At 36.3% G+C, this 22,363-nt stretch overlaps 3 protein-coding genes across 3 annotated transcripts; all 3 read right to left on the bottom strand.

Moving 5' to 3' along the window:
• Window positions 1–3,331: 3,331 nt before the first annotated feature.
• LOC121246796 (heavy metal-associated isoprenylated plant protein 33-like) lies at window positions 3,332–5,712 on the bottom strand. Its single transcript, XM_041145078.1, is given in 4 exon segments — window positions 3,332–4,394; window positions 4,397–4,900; window positions 5,059–5,134; window positions 5,371–5,712. Coding segments are annotated over 4 exon segments (1,563 nt in total). The 5' UTR covers window positions 5,401–5,712; the 3' UTR covers window positions 3,332–3,441.
• A 4,972-nt stretch (window positions 5,713–10,684) lies between these two features.
• LOC121246797 (probable E3 ubiquitin-protein ligase LUL4) lies at window positions 10,685–16,156 on the bottom strand. The gene is made up of 4 exons (XM_041145079.1): window positions 15,485–16,156; window positions 11,698–12,208; window positions 10,867–11,056; window positions 10,685–10,836 (listed from the first exon to the last, which is right to left on the bottom strand). Exons 1-3 carry the CDS (start codon window positions 15,991–15,993, stop codon window positions 10,943–10,945), a joined length of 1,134 nt encoding a protein of 377 aa, XP_041001013.1. The 5' UTR covers window positions 15,994–16,156; the 3' UTR covers window positions 10,685–10,836; window positions 10,867–10,942.
• Window positions 16,157–21,533: 5,377 nt separating this feature from the next.
• Window positions 21,534–22,280, bottom strand: LOC121246798. The gene has a single exon (XM_041145080.1). The coding sequence runs from the start codon at window positions 22,244–22,246 to the stop codon at window positions 21,740–21,742; it is 507 nt and encodes a 168-aa protein (XP_041001014.1). The 5' UTR covers window positions 22,247–22,280; the 3' UTR covers window positions 21,534–21,739.
• Window positions 22,281–22,363: the final 83 nt, after the last annotated feature.

Here is a 22,363-nt window from a genome sequence, read left to right as displayed (position 1 = left end):
GGTGGAATATTTCAAGTTGCGGATAGCTAGCTGTTACTATATACATGATTACAGCATATTTGTCTCTTTATATGTTTTTGGCGCTTCAAAACCTTCAAATTTCTGACCAATTTGCATGGATCTGCGCATTTCAATTTGTTTTGAGTCATGATCAGGACGATTCCATCATTGGTATTTGGGGAGAATATAAGCCTACTAGCATGCATACACACACATATATATATATATATGGATTTAATTGATGATGAAATATTTAAATGTTTAGAAGATCATGAATAAAACGTACGACAACAAGGAACTCAAAACTTCTTCCAAAGTCTAGCTCTGCATTATATGGATTTTGCATTCATATTATCTTGATGAACCAGCTGGTAAAGTACTTCATATATATATTCTCGTTTTCTTAATCAACTTTTGTTAATGCATGCTCTTGATTAAGATTGAGATGTTAAAAAATCATTTTAGGAATAGCATTTTTAATACCCTATTATGGGGACACGACCAGTCTCTTGCTCATATTAATTGTTAAGAGTACAATACAAATAATTAAATCTACTTATATATTCTTATCCATTTAAGTTTTTTGAACAATTGATAATTTTACATGGTAGATTTGATCATTTATATATATCTTAACACTCCGCTTACGTGTATTAGACTCACTCAATAAATAGGTTAAACATATATATATATATGGTATATTTAATTAAATCGAGTAAAATGTAGAGTCAAAGTTTAAATTTAGAATGTCTACGTGTTGAAATCATCACATGTTTAAAAAATTTAAATTAATAAAAAAAAAGGATAGATTTAATTATTTATATAATATTTCATAAAAAAAAATGCCTAACTAGCCTTCGAAAGTCAAGATTCAAATTTTTGTAATCATAAGCTAATTAAGTTAGTGCATGTGGAGTGTCCATATCTTTGACCCGACAAGAGCTGACTAATATGAATGTAGTTTGAACTTTTAATTTTTTTTTTTTCTATATGGAATATTTACAAGATTTTCATTCGGTGGAGAAAAGTGCCAAATTATATGCATCCTGATGATCATCATGATCATGATCATGCTTTTAACCCAACTGGATTAATGCATGGGGGACTAAAACCGCCCACCTAAATTTGGGATGGTTGGGAGAAACCTTTTTATCTTTTCAACATGAGACTTGTATACTCCTAGCTAGCCTTCAATGATGCGTTCCTGAAAACATCAAAACAGCAACCTATAATATATGAGTGTGTCCAAAATTAGATGACATCAGAATTAGATGGTATGCGCGCATGCATCCTTTTCAGCTTGACATTCATGCATGGCAGTGGAGGGATGCGAATTCCAGGTCCAGGGCATGCTCGATGAAGCGGAGCGGAAAATATTAGGGCAAGTGTAGGGCCCTAAAAAAAGAAAGAAAAAAGTGAAACACAAGGACCAGTTTCTGTTCTCTTCCTCATGATTAACCTGCTAGCTAGCTTCACCGATCTCTCCATACCTCTTCCCTCAAATTAACTCAGAAGGAACATGACTTTCTCTCGGATTCCCCGGATTTTCTCCCCGAAATATAGGGTTAAAAGTCAAAAGGCCAAAACCCAAGCAGCTAGCAGATGACCCGGGGAAAATTTAACCAACAGCAAAGGAACGAACATATAATTATTAATTACTAGATGTTAATGATTTCTCATTGGTTGGTGCAAAAGTGCCACGACTTTCTCTGGTTGGAAAACTTGTTTGTTTTTTGATGAAACCATCTGCGAAACATTGCTGTCGTATATCTTAAAAGATAGATGGATTCTTTTTTAGGGTTTTGTACGTGGAGCGTTAGAAGAATTGCCGTGCCATCATTTTCATGTGCTAACTCATATAAGCTCTCGCAGAGTACTGTATCATGAGGTTTGTGCTTTCCCTCCAAACAAGACGGAAAAGCTAGCTTGCTCACGATCCCCCAAAACCCTAATCGACCCCACGTAAGCAGTAAGTACTGTAACCCCATCATGTGATTCCTCACCTACCCGTCAATATCCTTGTCTTTCCTCCTCCGACGTGGCGTCCGGCATGACTGACACTTGGCGCATTCTGTTCTGCAGATGTAGACCGTTCGAACTTTGAACCAAACCCAGATGAAGCATGCATGCACTATCTGGTGAATGGTCCAGAACCAGTAGGGGAATGAATATTATCACACCCGAACAATGCTAGATTCGTAACCAAACAAACACCCTAGCTCAACAAATCTTGGATCTCGAGCTGCGAAACATTAAAATGCCTGTCTCAGCTGGGTCGCAGCAATGCAGCAGCATCCCGTCGAACCCTGGCCTCTGAAATACAAGTTAGCGTAAACAAATATCCAAAGACTTCCGAATTCCCAGCCAATCACAAAAGCTTCAAAATCCAGTGGCTCCTGATCGAATCAAAAATCCGAATCTTCTGTGATCTTTAATTAATACTACTTGCAAATGTATCCAACCTTGTTTGCCATTTGAGAAAAAAACAGATTTCAAAGGGTGTACAACAGTACTGGGTACGTAAGGGGGCCCCGCAACAATCCCTGTCTGATTAGACAGATGATGGAATTTGGAGACCCCACCATGAACATCATGTGAAAAACCCAATAAATGACACAAGTGATGGGTCCCGCGGCCTCTCTCTTTACCAGAACTCGTGTCGAAGTGTCAACGCCGTTAGATTTTTGATATAAAAGTTGTTAGCTTGTCTTTTGTCAAGACGTTCTAGCCTCATCGGGTGAAAGCGTACGTACACAACTATATATACATACATGATATATATAATATATATACCAACTAGTACTTCTTCTACCACAATGTCCTCAATTAATTAATTTAATTTCACGTCATTAGTGAATATGTCTGATGTCAGGGCCAAAACACTATTAATTTAAACAGTTGGCGGGTCCCTCTTACACTCCCACTCCTCCAATAGGGTGTGCACACCGCTACAGTAGCTGAGCCCTCTGAAATCTCGTTTTGTTTTTCTCCCATTCGGCACCCTTTTTTATCAAATTTTTTTATCCTTATTTCTTGCTGCAAAATATAAACATATACGAACTTTCTCATAAAGCGAAGCCCGCGCGCTACCGCCACCGCCACCGCCACCGCCACCGCCCACCGTCCACCGCCACCACCCTTAACTTACATTTGATTCTCCCCTAAAAGCATTTGATGAATACATTACACCCGATATAAACTCTCCCTACGATGATTAGAAACATGATCCGGGGATTGGAGAAAATTATGTTTTTTTTTTTCTTGGGGGGGGGGGGTTGAAACTTTGAAGAAAAGGAGAGATTAAACTAAAAATCGATTTCCATGTATAAGATAAGCATAAGAAGTTGATGTCCTCGCAACTATATAAACTGAACCGCCATGATTACCACCCCTTCCACCAGTAACTTTAGCAAATATGTCAATCCACAGCAGTGAAAGTTTTCACATCACATTACAACTTGAGGTGTTCTCGTCGCTAAAGAAGTGGGAGTAGGTGTCAGGCTGAGGTGGGTAGGGGTAAGGGTATGCCGGTGGTGGCATGTAATTGACCTCCGGAGGGGGCCTCGCATACATCATGGGATGGAACCTTTCGTTCCCCATCGCGGCCCGCTGGTTCATCACTGCTGCCAAGTACTGCTGCTGGTGGTTATTATATGGGTTGCCAGGCATCATCTCCGGCCCTGCACCCTGGAAATATCCGCCGCCGAGGCCGTTCATGGAAGTCGCCGGAAGGCCTTGGACAGCTGGGATGTTACCCATCTGGCCCATAGGTGGCATGTTGCCGGCCATTTGGCCCATGGGTATGTTGCCCATTTGGCCCATTGGCTTGTTGCCCATTTGGCCCATGGGCATGTTCATACTGCGCATATGACCCACGTTAGCTCCTGCCGGAGGACCACCCATGCTGTGCATCCCATTATTGTTCATAGCTTGAACCACATCGTTCACATTCATCCCAACGTTCTTTTTACCCCCATTGACATTATTGTTGTTTCCATTAGCAGCATTGTGGCCATTCTTGTTGTTTGCCCCACCGCCACTGTTGCCATTTTTGGTATCCGAGGGTAAGCCACCGCCATTCTTACCACCATTTTTGCCACCCCCACCGCCAGCTTGATTCTGATTATTACCTCCGCCTCCACCTCCACCTCCGCCGCCTTTCTTTCCTCCGTTACTATTTTTTCCATCAGTGTTTCCTCCACCGATGCCATTCACCTGAATGGGCACAGCTCCACCGCCGCCGCCACCTTTTTTCGCATTACCCCCACCATTACCACCCTTCTGGGCATTCATGAGCTGTGGGTTATTTCTATTCATCATACCATTCAACATCATCATGTTAGGCCCCTGACCATTACCCGTCATAGTTTTCATCTTATTGGGGGATGCTGCAGATCATCCATGTCATCCTCAAAGTCTTCATCATCATAATCCTCATCATCGAGATCGTCAAGCTCATCATCAAACTCATCATCATCCTCTGGCAAGTCGAACCTCACCGCCTTTTGGTTTGCGTTCTGGTCCTTGGTAGGCATTTTCATGTCCTTGAATTGGGGCAGCTTAGGGGCTTGGAAATCTTTCATCTGCTGAAGTTGTTGAAGTTGCTGAAGCTGCTGAAGATGTTGTTGTTGCTGCTGTTGCTGGTTCTGTTGTCCTCCTTTGGGCTGGTTGTTACCACCCTTCTGACCTTTGTTGTTCCCACCTTTGCCATTCTCAACTTGCAAGTTCTTGAATTGATTCGCCTGGAGGTTTTGGTTATTGTTGCTGTTGGCCTTTGGATTGCCCCAGAGCTCTGCATGTTTTCCTGACTTTGCAAGCTTCCTCATGAGAACTGCTGGATCTACATTTCCGGTGACTGTCACCTTCCCCTGCTCTGAATCTATGTCGGTGGTGTAAACGCCTGGCAGAGGGAATAATAGCCGACCCATTAACTAAGAGTAAAACATTTGCAAATTCATAGAGAAAAGCACAAAAATTTGGGTACATATGCCAAAAATCAGCTCGGCACAGGAAAAAATAAAGGGAAAGAAGTTAAGGGGGTGGGTTTCAGAATTGTACCATCAATTTTTTGCAATATTTTCTTCACTTTCTGCTTACATCCATCACAATGGATGTTCACTTTGAGAACAGATTTCTGCATGCACAAGCAAGCCAAAAAAGAAACATAAAGCAAAGGTAAAGACTATTAAGATGGAATCAAATACCAAGCTTGTTATACGAAACGAGTACACATTTTACAGGATGAGTATTCAACGAAAAATATAGAAAGAAATATGAGAGCTTTTTTCTTCTTTCACACTGAAGCAATGCTCTTGAAGGAAAAGAACAAGAAAGTAGGTAAAATGGTACAATGACCGAGTGGGAGAGTACCTGGATCTTCACAAAATCTTCTTTACTCATAGCTTCAACTCAAATGGAACAAGCAGAAGGACACAAGAATGGAAATAAATAAATAAAACGGTTTGTGAGCAGATCTGGGAAACAGAGGCAGCTAAAATGTGGTGAGTAAATTACAAATGCATCACCAGAGATGGTTCTCCTCTGCTCTTTCTTTTGGGAGTTTGTTCCAAGCAAACACAGAGGAAACAAATGGCTCTAGAGACAGTTGACGACCCTACACTGCTCAGTCTTGAAAAGAGAGAGAAAGAATTGGGGGAGAGGGGGGGTGGGCGTTTTCAGAGGAGGCGGGTGTCCATTAAAATCTTCTGGTGACTCTGAGCAAATAAGCAAATGAGAGAGTGCAGAGAGCGATGGTCTTAAGGCTTGAAAACACTTTGTTTAGGTCCCTTTATAAATTGGTATTTTAAGTTTTAACCACAGAGCTTATGCTGTGATCTATGTTTTTCCGGTAAATTAGAACATTTGGCTTCGCTTAAAAGCCTTCCCCCTCTAACAAAAAGTAAAAGGTAATTAGAATATTGAGAAAATGATGAAATAAAGATGAATAAATAGAATTTATATATTATATTAAATATATATATATATATTTTTTTTGGAGGGTTATACAATTGGAAAAGGATAAAGTGAGTGAGGTGTGAATGAAGTTGTGTCAGATTTCTCTTCATTTTGAGTTTACAATTTTTCAATAAATAAATACTGACATTTATTGGTGTCCTTGTTAATTTATTCGTTCACCGTTTCGAGTTTTTGTTGTCCGAATTACCTTCATTACCCCCCCCCCCCCCCCCCCCCCCCCCCCAATCAAGTATGGAAAAGTCTATTATGCCATCCAAAACATATCGTTCGGTTTGATCGTTCGGTATTTTTTTTTTTTTATCGAATAATAAAAAAATTAATTTTAAATATATTAATATATTTTTTATATTTTTTAAAAATATTTAAATATATAAAAAAAAATTACATTTACAACAAGCAGTAACACCGAACCGTGTAGCACCGCTGATGAAGTAATCCGAGCTGGCAGATATACCATCTCCTGCGACCCGACTGAACCCTTGTATTTGCCAATAAAAAATGAAAAAGACTCATCCTTTATATAATAAAATACATAAAAGGATCCTCCAAATGAATTGTTAACAGTTTTTTTTTTTTTTAAACAGAAACTAAAAACGTGAGAAAAAAAATAAAATATTTTTTCAGAAAATATATTTTTAATTTATTATTTTTGGGGTGCTACGTCTTCATTGAGAGAAAAAATGGGCATATGGAAACATTTTGGTAAAATTTAGGAGAAAATTGTTGAAAGAGTAGTCTAAAAGAGATTTCACAAAAATAAATTTATAAACTGACATAATTTTATATGATACATCATATCTGCCTTACAATAAAAATAATTTTATAATTTAACATACCATGTCAATTTATAGATTTAGTTTTATAACATTTTTTTGTGACTAAAACATTTCTCTTATTAATTCATAGTCTGAATAATAATAACAAATTGGAACATAAGTTGATAGAGATTTATGTATTTTTACTCCACAAATCCCACTCAACTGTCTTGTTATGAAATACTTGTTCTGATTTTAACGACAAATATATCCAAACTATTCCCCATGAAACAACAAAGAAAGATTGATAAATGAACATAAGATTCAAGTAGTTTTGTTCTAGGATGTAAAAATAGATGGATAGTGACCAAACCACTTGAGTAATCTATTGCAGTTGGTGATGTTTAAATTTCTAAATTCGAGGGGTATTCCAATTAATAATACTATTTGAAACACCGTCAACAAAACAACCGCTAAACATTATTGATGTGACAAATATATATTAATTATAAAAGAGCTTTAAAATTCAATAATCAAATAATAACCTCGAAAATGTATTTACCATATCAGTCGTTTTACGTAAGTATTACAGTACGTATGGTGTTGCCAGTAGCGTTACTATAATAAGGTTATCATTATTATTTTCCAAACAACAATTGCTTTAGGGACAAATAAATAGGCAACATTATCATTAATCTACCATAGCCTGTCCTTGAGTACAAAATTGAGTTATTAGGCTCTACGTGAAGGATTGGGAAAAAAAAACATGCTTGGTTACAAAGTAAGTCATCAGTTAAAACATGCTTTGATTCCATCAAGTATTCAGATATCATGCGTCGAGTAATGTTAATTATCATGAACCCAAGTATTTGGTGGGGATCGTCATTTTGATAAAAATTCATGCCATGACACATGAGAATATGAGATCATTACTTACAACTTGTTTTTTAAGACTGCGTTTGAATGTTGAACTGAGTTGAGTTGAGTTGAGATGATAAAATATTGTTATAATATTATTTTTTTAATATTATTATTATTTTAAAATTTGAAAAAGTTGAATTATTTATTATATTTTATGTTAGAATTTGAAAAAGTTGTAATGATGAGTTGAGATGAGTTTGACTTCCAAACAAAGCCTTCCAAATCGATTATATATGCTCTTTTTATATATTTCCTCTATATGTTCAAGATTTTTCTTTCTAGTATTTATTTGGTATCGAATTTCAGAGTAAAATTATATTCAAATGGTGGAGTTGCGAAATGGTATAAAAGTTAGGTCGACCGAAGTGCATTATTGATGTTAATTGGGAAAAAAAATAATGTCGAAATTGGAAATATTTCAAATATATGTATGTTCCTTTCATGAAGTACGTAGCCACAGACTTGTTAAATCATGTCCTCAGCTTTTAGCAGCAATTAGGGAAAGAAAGCCACCCCAAAACCAACCACCTCTTGGCTCGAGATCAATCATGTAAAGAATGGTTAGGTAGGTAGGGCTATTATATTCGGATCAAGATCTTTCTATTTTTTATTCAAATATTTCCTATTATTTATAGACATAGATTGAATCAGGTTATATACTCCGCAGTATTCAGTGAAATCGGCATATTATAAATATATCTATTAAAATTATAGAGAATATTTAGATAAAAAAATAAGTAATTCTACATACAATCATGAATTACGTAAACACTATGCAATCATATTAAAAAAGAATAGATTTTATTATTAAAAAATTAATTTTTTTTATATAAATTCCGTATTTACTCACTTTTTTTAAAATAATTGCACAATTCTTATACACTCACAACTGAAAATATCATTTTTCAAAAAAAAAAAAAAATTATATTAAATTTTGATATTGTTTCTACGTTTGGACCCCCATCATTGGGCAACCAAATTATTTTTTCCTTCTTAAGATGCCTAAATCATGATGAAACCCTTCATGTTGGCTTTTTTCCCCCTTATGTTTCCTTTTATCCCTTTGAACAGCTAGCTTTATCAGTAAAAAGGCATTTGAATGGTGACAAAGGGTCTCAAGACAAAATGGCTTTTCCTGCCACGATCTCAACAAAAAGACGCCATGGTCTTCATAAATCCATGGGTTGATGATGATAACCTTAGCCACTGGGTTTGCTTATTTGTTTTCTCAAAGTAAGATGAAGCTTCTTCCATAAGATGGATTTACAAGCATGCAGCAAAGCAAGTAATATTGCTGTGACTTGAAGAGAGACCTAGCTATATTAGGATATGTTTTGCCCCTTTATAATGTTCTTTATGGGAATGAGCTTGAGCAGCTGCTACACAAAGGCATTGCCTTGTATGTCGAAGAAGGCGTCACATGAAAACCACATCATCTTGGAAAAAGATCCTCTTCAGCAGTTCACTTCATAGATAGTAAAACGATTAAAATCTTAACGGATATTATTCATTTCACTGGAAAGTGATTGATAACAGAAGTCGACACAGCATGAGGAGGGTATTTATTGAGATTCTACCTATTCGGCTAAAACGAATGCAGGCCCGCGTGGTCTGTGCGACCAATCTCTCCTTGTTCTAGCCTTACAGTTTTTAGTTTGTGGGAGAGAACAACAGTGGGCTGCACAGATCTTGAGCAGTTTTGACAAATAAAGAAAGCTTTGATGTGTTTCTATTGTCCTTTTGCTCTTAAGAAGTCATGTACAATTTTACACATCTAATACAAAAAAACTCCCATTTTTGGTGAGTTGAGTTCATATGTCAGAATGCCACCCTCAAAAGCTTTTTCAAAACCAGATGCAGCTGTGTAAAGAATGAATCCGAAAGCAGATACGCGTGGAAGAATGAATCCAAACTTTAAACCACAGTCAAAAGTTCAACCGCCCATGTTTGGGAAAACCCACACACACACAGTTATAATGACAGAATTTCAGTCATACATCATAGTTTCCGAGTCTAGGTTTGGTTGATGCTGCAAATATAGTTGTGATGATTTAAGAAACTTTTGCTAATACATGCAAGCAGTAAGCGCTGAGATGAAACTTTGCCTAAAATGTAAGGAAACAGAGATGAGGGAAAAAATAAGCTTAAAATCTTGATGTCAATGGCTAAAGCTTAGATTCACACCATCAATCAGAACTTCGCTCTTCCTTTTCAAAGAATTAGACATTACATTGGCACAAATACACTCAAGCTTGGAGCTTTCACTAAACGTCTGGCCATAATGAATCTGTTAAAGGGTTTGCAGTGGTGGGAACCATAAAGTGCCTTACCTGACAACCACTAGTGTTATGCAATGAGGGGTTTTTCCAAACCCCAGAACACTGGATTCTGAGCACACGGTCTAAAAATACTAAAAGAACCAAGATCAACATGACAATTTTATGTCAACTAAATTGCATTCTAAGAGAAACCATTGTGTGACCCCAGCTGGCACAGAAAGAGATCGGACAGGCCTTGCATGAAAAAATGCTCCATAAATTGGAATGAATGATTAGTGTTATTGTACGATTATTTGAGCTTTTATCTGTTCAAAGATTCCTTTCAAGGCCAGATTCTTAGTTTTTCCCATTTATTCCTACCTTCTATGGCAAATATTCTCCCCTCAGCCTCTCTTTTTGGCAGTTGGCCAAGAGAAATGTAACAAGAGCAAGACCTAGAATGTTCATGAAGTTAGCCCCAGAGTATCTAACTTCCTCACTTTTTGACTGCCTATATCACTCACAAATCCACGTATATGGATAAAAACTTCAATGAAGGGGCACTGCCAATTTCTTTTTCTTTTTAATATCAAGTAGACTCTTCACAAAGATATCATATAGACCTCCATGTCATGTCATAAAGCAGTTTACATGCATGTTTTTTAGGGATAGAGGAGCGTTAGGTTTAAAAAATTATTCCACCACCTAGCGAGATAAGTTACTATCAGAAAAATGCTGTATGCAGTTCATGTTATAAACATGAGACAGATGGCCTGTAGCCAAGACTCTCAAACACTAAGAGATTCACAAACACTCGCACTGCATGTAATTAAAATATCACAGGATATACTGATTTTACAATATGCAAAGAAAAAGAACATATATATATATATTGAGATATAAAAATAGGTGATGAAATATAAAAATAAAAAATAAAAAAAAAAATAAAAAAAATAAAAAGAAAAGGAAGAAAAGAAAGAAAGAAGTTGACAGGTGTACCATGATCCAACTTTTGCTGAAGAAAAGAATCTCTCACTGATTACCATTATCTATCTTGATCTCTATTAGTTCCTCGATAGGTTGACGGCATATAGGGCACTTATTTGACTGAAGCCTCAATGCTTTTGCACACTCGCTGCACATACACTGAAAAACACCAGGTATAAAACTTGAGAACAAAGTAACTAAGATTTAAAATGTGAAAGGTAAAGGAAAAGACAGAAATTTTACATCAGCTCCTGGTACAAAAGATAAACACAACTGTTTCCAACAAACTCAAATTTTGTGCAAGTAGATTTTTCATCCTCAGGTAGATGTCATAACTCATAAGGATATTTCCGTGTAAATAAAATTGTAACATTTTCATTTATATACTGCTGTTAAAAATTCTCCACAGATGGCGTCTTTGTTGTGTTAAAGATGGAAATAAAGGAAACAGCCAAAGCCAGGGATCATACATATCAAGCGACCATCTGATGTTCTCACTCTCTTCAAGTGCTTGGAATTAACTTTGACAAATCAGAACCAAAATGGGCTTGGATGGTTTTGCAGCGATCCCACATGGGATCTAGTAAAGGTATACAGGTGATAAGATGACTCGAGCACATCTGCTTGGAATTAAATTGACCGCATAAGTTGTTCACAAGCACAGCAAGCTTGATGCTTCCTGATCATTGTTCTTACCATCCAATTGCACCATCCATTGAGTACAGAAGTACCAGGTGAAGTTTATATTAAACAATTGCCTATCATCTTTTGAACCGAACAAAATATAGATGAACACTCACCATATGTCGACAAGGCAAGACCGCTGTATCCTTAGGTTCTGTCATACATATAACACACTCCTTTCCTGGGTCACTGTCATCAAAGCCTTCCACTACCGAGCTTCCTATTCCATATATCTCATGAAGCTCATAGCAAACTCCGTCAATCCAGAGAATTTGCTTAATAACTCTCACTTGGAAAGGTCCATCACCGTTCTTCTCTAGAATAGCTTGTGTTATCTGCATATGAGGGTTTGTGTTGGGCACTGGCTCACCTAATTGCTCGTCTGTTGAATTAGCCGGTGAGTATGTTTCAGCAGATATGACAAGAGGAAATACTCCTTCTCCGGGTGATGGCTTTGAGAGATCATCCAGCTCAAAGAAGCCTAAGTCAATGCCTGTTCCTGAAGGCTGACAAAATTTCTGGCCAGGTCCTTTCTGAAAGGGGATTCTCACAGGCATAAAGACTTCGGGAAGTAGTGGAACAAACCGACAGTTCGGCTTTTCCTTGGCAAAGTAGCAAATAGTGATGCTGTCAATCAGATAACAGATACCATACAAAAATTAGAAATATAACTAGAATATTCATGTTTCCAGCACTTGATTCAGAATAAATTTAGTTCAATTCATCTACATTGTCAATCAATTAGATAAATGCAGTCTTACATCCATAAATAGTTGTTCTTGAGCTTTTTATGCAATTTTAAAGCCCATTTCTTCAATTCCAAGTGATTTACTAGAACTCCTTAAATTTTGGTGCTTGAAATTGTCTGAAAATCTCAAGGCCCAGAGTGAAAATATGTCCAATTACGATCTCCACAGAATTAACCTTCACAACCTGATTTTACTAGTACTTTCTTTCAAACACTAGAAGCTTTTTACAGTTTATCATCCGATGAAGATGCTAAGTGAGATCATGCCTGAACTTTTCTTTTGACACACGATAATATCAATTTGAATCCTTCTTTTAAAGGTAAAGAAAAGGTTAGATACAACTAACACGCCTCAATGGATTACACTTGTAACCACACCCTCCACCCCTAATTTATGGGCAAAGCGGATGTTATTTGGTCCTCCTCAGATCAATGACATCATTATTATTTTAACTCCTTAATGTGAACTCTATTTGTTAAAAAGACTACATTTCCAATCATCACATGATTTCCCATATGCCACTAAAAATATGAAGTGTGAGAAACATGAAGGTGCCAACTATCTTGGTTGGAAAATGTCATATAACATAAAACTGAGATCAAAGGTTTTGGAGATGGGAGACAGCAACTCTCTCATTCAGTGGTTTGCATGCCCAAAGTGCACCTTAACTACTCAGCTACTCCAGAACAGAACTAGTGCTGATGTTGAAGGGAAATAGCCAGGACATTAATTTTGGTCTATGCCAGGTCCTTTCTGAACAGTTTATTTATCATGCTACATGTGCCTGTCCTGGCATGAAAATGTGTAATCCACACATTAATATGTTCATTCCACCATCAGTACTAATACTTGGATATCAACTCATCTGCATTTAACTATTCCACTGACCAAAGAAGTGATGATTGATACAGATCACTTAATGAGAACAAAAATGTATCCACTTGACCACTCCAGCAAGCTTCTCACAAATGAAAAACATGCCCTTTTCAGTAACTCAAAGACCCAACTCTTTTTTTCAATAATCAAATACCCAAGTTAACATTCATACAAATTAAATGGAAGAAACAAGAGATCCAGCTTTCAGATTAAGCCATCCTTACATTACAATACTACAGCTGTCCAGAATCACAACCCTTTTCTTATTTAATTCAGACATCAAGTTTTTTTATAATGATGAGTAAGAATAAAATACTATTGAATCATAGAAAGAGGCATAGCCCAAGTACACGGGCAGTTTACAAGAGAAAACACCCAATTAGGAGAAGTGATGGAAGTCAAACATCTAGTTTGTAACCTTTGGTTCATGATTTTGCAAAGACTTACCACTATGTGATCTATTTGAAGTTAAGATTATTGTGTACATCAAATTCAATGAGTGTCATCCTTACAACTGCTCAAGATATATATAGATATAGATATATATCCAAAATAAAAATAAAGCAGAGAGAGAAAGTGGCCATTATGGTAAAATCTCAGTCCATCTCATACATGTACGGACCACAATATTCAACCACATCAAATTCTCACACTAGGCAATTAATTACTGCTCTAAATGAAGAGCAATACTTCTAGCATGATCATAGTGCTAACCTTCAAACAGTACAATATTTAAACATATCTCTGCCTTTTGCACTTTTAATCAGGGTTAACTACTAAAATAGTTCAGTTATTGGTACAGTCATAGCATTTTTAACTGATTATTATAGGTTTACTAACAGAAGGACTAATGATCAAAGTTAAAGTACAGAGAGCAAACGTTAAAAAATAGAGCATGAGAACCAATATGTCCAAAATGCAAGTGACAAGGACTATTTTTTATTTAATCCTATTGATAAAGATTCTTACTAATTAAAAAAATCTCAAACTGAAAAAGTAATTTGTGATCAAATAGACACTTCGATTCATTGTTATAATTTTGCTTTCTTAGAGACTCCCTTATTCTCAAATCACTAACCACCTGAATGAACATATTCCCAATGCTCAAAAGACAAATCATTCCCATGCACATCCTTTGGAAGAAGAGGGTCATCTTCCAACACGACACTTTCGTCACTGTAAAACCCATATAAACTTTAAGAAAAATGATATTTGCAGTCGTGGAGTACACAAGTGTCGCACAATCTCTTTAAAAAAAGTGAGTAAATACGGAACTTACATGAGAAAAAACTAATTTTTTAATAGTGGACCCCACTCTTTTTCAAAGTGATTCTTCGGCGCTTGCACATTCTACAACTGTATGTAGATTACTCAAACTTTAAACAGTAACCTATTACTGTAACCCAAACTTCCTTCGGGGTTATCTAATACTTATTGACCCAGTTAAAATCAAGCTTCAGTCTTTAACCCGCAACAAGCCGAGAGAGTAATAAAATTTTAATAGACTGACAATGTCTTTGGTCATGTCAAGGCATTTTAAAATCCTTCTTCCCAATTTGGAAGACCAAGATGTGACATACAAACAAAACAAGAACTCTACAAAAAGGCATACCCAGAAAACAGAAACCCGTAAAAGCATAATGAAACATAAGACCCAGTTCTCGTCATATCCCACATTCCAGTATTTGGTACAGAATGAATTGTAAGACGGTTTCCTCATGATCCACTAAATTCATTCTTTCTCAGCTAAAGCTTCGGACTTACTCTATCTTATTTATTTATTTTTTCCTTTTCTCTGTTTTGGGTGAACTGGAAGCGCGTCTTTTTCCTGCTAGTTCTCTTTATTTTTTCTCATATTTATCTTCCCTAATTAAAAACAACACCTATCTGCTTGCTTAGAGAATAAAGGATTGCAAAAAAGGACAAATTGTAGAATTTTGATCTTTTTCTATTGCTTCAGTTTCTTCAAATTGAAATCCTTCTACCCATCCAATCTTAATGAATTGGAACTCATTGTCTCCGCTCCCCAACAAATAATGATACTTGAAAGATTGAGATTTTTACTTCCATTTTCTTCCGTTCCCATAACTTTTAAGCAACAAAACGAATCCAAGATTACATAAAAACCCAATTCAAGAAATCATCCAAAACATTCGTGTGTATCAGTACCCATCACCTTGAGGAACGAACGCAAACAGACAATTGCAAATAAAACAGAAAGATCGGAATAATTCACGAGTTAAGCAAAACTAAATTAAAAGAGAGAGAATTCCCTCACCTCCCATCATACAAGGCGTCGAAAACGAAAGACACCAAGTAGTTATCGGGGTTGTGCTCATCGAGCACTACCCGCAAGGTGTCCTTATGCACATTCACATCATTCCTCACCTTCTTCGCGTTCTGATGCTCAACATAACGCGGTGGCTCCACCGCGGGGCTCACGGGAAGCCTGGCTGCGGGCCACCCACTAGCCTGATTGGCATGATAAGGGTGGTAGTTGAAGCGAGCGGTCATGGGATTGACATTATTGTAAGAATTATACCCACCAGAGTAATAGTATGGGTGAGCTCGAGACGGAGGAGGAGGAGGAGGAGGATAAGGATGGTGAGGTGGTGGAGGATAAGGGAGATAGTTATGCGGAGGTGGTGGTGGTGGGGGTGGTGGGGGTTCTGAGGGGTAATAGTAAGAGGAGGAAGGAGGAGGTGGAGGGGAGAGGTAGTGGGGAGGTGGGTGTGGGAGATAGAGGTTATGGTTGTTTCTTCTTCTATTGCTACTCGAAATTCCCATTTGGATTTGGAGAGAGAGCGAGCAGATATAGATTGGGATCGCGGGAGAGTGTTGGGGAGGGAGGGAGGGAGGGAGGAAGGGAAATATTCGGAAGAAGGAAACCAGTTGAAGAAGCAGTCGCGTTTGGCAGGCGTTTCACAATTTTCAATTCCCACTTCCACCTCTGTATGAATAATGCTACCGCTGGGAGTTACCGCTTGCCCTAACATGTGTTTTGTATAGTTCTTTTTTTTATATAGATTTGTTTAACAATTTTAAATATTTTAAAAAATAAAAAAATTTTATTAAAAAATATTTCTTTATAATAAAGTAAAATAAAAAACACTTCCTCATTAGGAAAGTATTTTTTAATGATCTTTTTTACTTTATGATTAATGAAGTTTTTTTTAATAATGTTCTAAATTTATTTTATTTTTTAAAAATATTAAAAAATCTCTATAAAAAATAACTAAAAAAAACACATAAAAAACACATGCTAGAGCTAGCGGTAGCTCCCTACCAGCGGTGGCTCTAGTAGTACTCTAAATATAAGTTTAGGAGTGAATTGGATTTATAGATGAGTTGAGATAATTTATAAATAGTAATAAAAATTATTTTAAGATTTGAAAAAATTTAATTATTTATTATATTTTATATGAAAATTTAATAAAGTTGTAATGATGAGATGAGATGAATTGAGGTGGATTTTGAATTCAAACGAAACCTAGTACCTTCCTAGAGAAAAATTGGGGACGGTCCGGCTATTAAGTAAATGACAGCAGCCTTCCAATCACAGTGTGACATGTAGGCAACTTATTGTGAAATTTTTACATCTGCAGACACCTGATCATTCAATTCATTACACTTTCCTCACTCTCGTATTCGTCTGCCCTTACTACTTCTTCCTGAGGAACCCACAGACTCAACATCTCAACACTGCCATCCCGCATGGCGCTTGACCCAGACGGTGGCGGTGTCTCGAGACGAATGTTCAAACCAATATTTGTGTGTTCCTCGTGAATTGTCCCTTTTTACTCTTGAATCTATTGAAGGACGATAACGTTAATGGGTTTCCTAATTAAAGAACACCAAAACCAAGATTAGAAAGGAAAAACAAGAAAAAACTTGGAAAATTCTTTATCCCCAGTTTTGGTTTAACCCTCTTCAAGATAGAGATAAATCCATTAAATTGTTTATACGTAAAAAACAGCAAACCCAAAAGTTCAAGACTCATTTTGAATCTCGCAATTGTGCTTTTCTGTGTTCATACAGAATCTCATCGAAGCATATACACAAGCTCTCTTCTCTACTATCTACATACAAATCAATACCAAGTACAAATCAATATATATATAAATCTGTGGCCGAAATCCGGTGGTTTGATTCTTTACTGAAGTGATAGCTTGCTTCAACGTTGGAATTAGATGGTGGTGGGGAACCTTGGTCGGTTCCGACGGTGGTGCTCAAGTCTTGGTCGGTGGGCGGCAGGCTTGGTGGCGTAGCAAGAGGCGGGCTGGAAGTAGACGAAGAGAAGAAAAGAAATGTGAAAGCTGGAAAATGGAAGCCCGATTCTGTGAAGGGAATAACTTGTGATTATGTGTGGTGAGATCGGTTTATTGTGTTTTTATTTATGTGTCACCATGTGATTGGAGGGTTGTTATTCTAAACTTAACAACTGGACCGCTCAGCAGCATTTCTGACCTTCCTATCACAGTTTTACTTGTATTTAAAATTTTTATTTTTTTTTAATTTTTTAACATCTGAGAAAAAATTAAAAAAATATATAATTTTACTAATAATTACTTTCTTAATTATTAAGTAAAAAAATTTAAAAATAAAATAAAATAAAAAGAATAGTAAATAAATAGTAAGAAGTAGTAAGTCCCGTTTGGATTGAGAAGTGATATCAACTCATTTCATCTTTATCTTATCATTATAACTTTTTCAAATTTTCACACACAAATATAATAAATAATTTAACTTTTTCAAATATTAAAATAATAATAATATTAAAAAATAATATTTTAGCAATATTTTATTCAACTCATCTAAAACATCTCATCTCAACTCACTATCCAAACGCCACCTAAGTCTATCATTATCCATAAACAAATTCACTTCTATGCATTGATGGATTCTAGTCTGCCTAAATATTTTCTATAGTTCGAAAAGAAAACTATTATTAATAAATCTTATAATATTAAAAATTAATGTTCAATTTTTTTATTAAATATGATAAAATTTAGAAAAATAATATTTAAAATTTTAAAATGCACAAGTCTCGCGTTCTTCATTTGAAAGTAAATAAATATGGGACTTATATGAAAAAAATTAATTTTTTAATGATGGATCCCACTTATATTAAAAAAAAGTATGCGAAATTTGTACACCATCGAACTATATTTAACATTACTCTAAAATTTATATATATTGCCTATTTCTTTTTAAATTAATTTTTTTTCCAACTTTAGTGTTGAAATTCAAAAGCACCAAATTGCTAGATGTCTATCTGTTTTCAAATTAAAAAAATATGCTTCGAACTTTAGCGTTAATATTCAAGCAGCACCAAATTTGTTGTATGCGGTTATGGATCTAAATTTGCTATAAAATAAATTAAATTTGAGACATGAAATTAAAAATAGCTAAGTATCAACATTATTAGCCCAACTTACCATTAATATTTTATCACTAAATAATTCCATAGGCCATTTATCTACCACTAGGGATTAAGGAAACAATCACTTTTTCTTGTTTTTCTCTCGCCTCCACTTGCTCTCTCTACCCTCGGCTTCCGTCAATCCAGTATTTCTCGATTTCTAGTGTGCATGGGCCTCACATGCTGTCGCATCAAAAGGAGATTCATGCCGCCAAATGAGGCTTTGCCGGTGCCAGCGGCTTCGGATCTTTCAAATCCATGTACTCTTTTTGTTCTTAGTGCGATGCGTGTCACACACCACCATCGTCAGTGGTGGTCCTTTACCAGTGTATCGGATTATCTTAAGGCTACTATTCTCCTTTGTTCTTATTTTCCCTAACCAACGATCAAGATGATGTGATCGTAATAGTCTCTTACAGTTAGATCGGATCAACAAAATGCAGCTCGCCCCTCTTGACTGCGGCTTTTAGTCGTAGGTTTATAGTCTGTTTATCAGACTATATTAAAACAGCTCTAAAGCGGCATCCCCTTGTGGGATTGGATTGGAGTCAAGTTTTTGGCTTAATAACCCGCTTTTTTATTTTTATTTCCGGTGCTGTTTTTGTTGTGTTTGGGATGATTGTTGGTGACTCTCACCTCATTGAATCTTGTATCCTTGTAACCGTTTAGTTTATCTATACAATACTTTACTTGCCAAGAAAAAAAAAAAAAAAAATCTACCATTAGGGATTGGCCCAAGGTGTGTGTATATTTCCTAAAGAGTAATTCTACTCTTAAGCCCTTATTTCTCCAACATCACACACTCGGGTGAGGTGGATTTCTTTTAATTATTTTTTCAAAATGTGCGTTTTACTCTTTGAACCCCCCTGCATTTTACCCCCACAAAAAAAAATCCCGAATCATCCCAGGTGACCCATTCAAAATTTTTGCCCTCCACTGCAAAACCTTTCACCTACATCGTTCACAGATGCCTCTAAGGTTTTCTCTCTCGCATTGTCCTCCCTTCCCCCCCCCCCTTTGTTTTTCCTCTTCTTCTTCTGCAACAAATCAGCTTGTAATTTGGACGAACAATTTTATTAATTCACAAACATTCGTAATTTTCATAACAACAGAGTACTTGAAATGTAATTGGATTGACATTAACTGCTACATTTCAAAAGGAGTCTGGGAAAACTATCCTGCTCTTAGCCTACCTAAGCCTTGGTGTAGTGTACGGGGACTTGAGCATTTCTCCTTTATATGTCTACAAAAGCATGTTTGTAGAAGATATTCGAGATAACCCAAAGATATAGATCTATACAGTGCAAGAGAGGAAGAGAGAGAACCTTGTAGTCGTTTGTGAACGATGCGGGTGAAAGGTTTTGCTGGGCAGGAGAAAAAATTCTGAATTGGTCACTTGGGATGATTCAGGATTTTAGGGGGCTGTGTAAAATGTAAGGGGTTTCAACGAGTAAAATGCACATTTTAAAAAAATAATTAAAAGAAATCCACCTTATTCGGGTGTGTGGTGTTGGAGACATAAGGGCCTAAGAATAGAATTACTCTCTCCTAAAACCCCAAAAACTCATGCTCATAATGCACCATTACCATTATGATTAGCTAAATGGAAGTGGTTATGTGTTAACATGCAGCCTGTTATATTTTATTAGAATAAGTAGATTAAATCGAAATGAATTTATGAAAGATTCCCTTTGTTTGTTGATTGAAGTAAGATAAATGATATTTACAGTCATAAATGCGTAAGTACCATGCAATCCCTTTAAAAAAAATAAGTAAATACAAAATTCATATGAAAAAAAGAAAAAAACTAAATTTTTAATGAATTTCTAAAACTATTCTCTTAATTATCATTCCTTACACTTGAATCATCTCCATATTTGCACACCAAATGAGTTTTAATTCTCCATTTCCATTCATCATTTTGTGTCATGTTGTTCTCAATCATGGCTGTTTTTTTCTTCTACAAATGTGCTATTCTAGATTAACTTTGGGACTTTCATTGTGTTCTAAGAATTATTTTGTTTCGTCCTCGTAGATATTTAGAAAAGGGGACGAAATACGTTTTAAAGATGTCGTGATTACGATCAAACCCACTAGTAGTATTATTTTTTGATAATTTATGGTGCACAGTATATAATGTTTGGGTTATTAAGATAATGAAACGTGTACTTTGCCTTTATTATATTACATTATCCAAATTTGTATTCGGAGAGCTGTCAGCATATGAAACCACTGTTGAACACGACTTACAGAAAACCACGGTAGCTTTTTCCGTGTAATTCAATCATGGTGTACAAAAAAACTGTAGCAATATCGAAGATATTTGCTTTGTTTTTGTTGAAAATCACAGCCTTTGAATACATTTCCTTAAACATAAGTTGAAGAAAGACTTTGTTAGATCATGTTGGTTACTGTTGAGACAATTTTTAGTTGACGCTTCCAACAGTCACCTGCGAACGGGAAAACAACTTTGAATAATTCCAGTGGGGAGATGCCTCCGATAGTTAAGTGCGAGAGAAGACAAAAACATGAACATATTCATCTCAACATCCCAGACAGATCCAAGTGTATTACAGGTTGCAAGGGATGTTTTGGCTAGCATCTCATAGATCATGGTACAAGTGCTGGCTTTTATTTGCAGGCCGGTTCTATTTGTTTGTAAGAAGAAGATAAGACATCATTGTTAATTTTTTTTTTATTAAACTGAACTGGTAAGAAACCAGATCCAACAGCTGCACTATTTCATTCTGAGGATTACTTTGGTAGATACTATAAAATATATGCAAAAGGCACGTGTAATGATTGACATAATTCCAGTTTTTAAAATAAAGGTTTGGAGTTCGAAACCCTCCTCCCCTAACTAAAAAAAAAAAAAAAAAGATACCGTAGAATATATATATCTTTAGCATCTGAATTCTTCAAATACATCCATATTCAAGAAGCAAAATAAATAAGATCCAAAGAAAAAGAAACATAACTTGAAAAAAAAAAAAAAAAAAAACAAAACCAGAAAAAAGAAAACAAAAAAACAACAAAGAAGGAAGAAAAAAGGATCTTTACTGTCATTACCAACACATAATACTCAAGCTCAAGATTAGTGGAACAGAATATTTAGCAAAAATCGGACCTAGGTTTCTTTCGAACCGAAATGCAGCCTCTCTGATGGTCCCTAAAGATTCTGATCTCAGCATAATCTCTCAGGTCTTCAAGACTAATATACTGTTGTTTGACCATTCTCAAGGAATCACCCCCAATGTCCTGTATCCAAAGATAAGGATGACAAGTTTCATCATAGTAATACAGCAAGCTCTTCATTCCTCCACCCACATGAGTGCCACTCTTGCCAGGCATGTAAGCCTTGTATATGCTCTTGCATTTCAGTCTCTTTGAACATCCTGGATTTAAAGCATGAATCTTTTTCAATATTGATCCCACCCTTATTTGCAGCTCCACAGGCCTGTCGCTTAGATTCCAGATCCTTGTGCCAAATCCTGAGCCCTGAGTGTGGTCACGACACCCATCAAAGCACCCACCAAGAGGCAAAATGCTGAATCCCAGCATTTTTCCTCTGAGGACCTCGAAATTCCTGGCTACCTTTGACTTTGAGACAACATGCATTTTTGTGTTAGAATTCACCACTTGCAGTCTGTGTGAATATATAAGGGTCGTGCCCATAAAGTTCAGTGCTTTTAGGGTACCATAGACCAATGACTAAGGTTTCTAGGTTGTGGCCCA

Source organism: Juglans microcarpa x Juglans regia, chromosome 1S, assembly GCF_004785595.1.
Source record: "Juglans microcarpa x Juglans regia isolate MS1-56 chromosome 1S, Jm3101_v1.0, whole genome shotgun sequence".
Lineage (NCBI taxonomy): Eukaryota > Viridiplantae > Streptophyta > Magnoliopsida > Fagales > Juglandaceae > Juglans > Juglans microcarpa x Juglans regia.
This window is presented reverse-complemented; position numbering and strand designations above follow the sequence as displayed.

Excerpts from the sequence above, each read along its gene's own strand:
- LOC121246797 (XM_041145079.1), bottom strand. The coding sequence starts at position 15,993 with ATGGGAATTTCGAGTAGCAATAGAAGAAGAAACAACCATAACCTCTAT. Across the intron at positions 12,209-15,484 it reads GACGCCTTGTATGATGGGAG|CATCACTATTTGCTACTTTG; the intron begins GTGAGGGAATTC and ends TCTGATTGACAG. Across the intron at positions 11,057-11,697 it reads TCTTGCCTTGTCGACATATG|TGTATGTGCAGCGAGTGTGC; the intron begins GTGAGTGTTCAT and ends GGTGTTTTTCAG.
- LOC121246798 (XM_041145080.1), bottom strand. The coding sequence starts at position 22,246 with ATGCATGTTGTCTCAAAGTCAAAGGTAGCCAGGAATTTCGAGGTCCTC.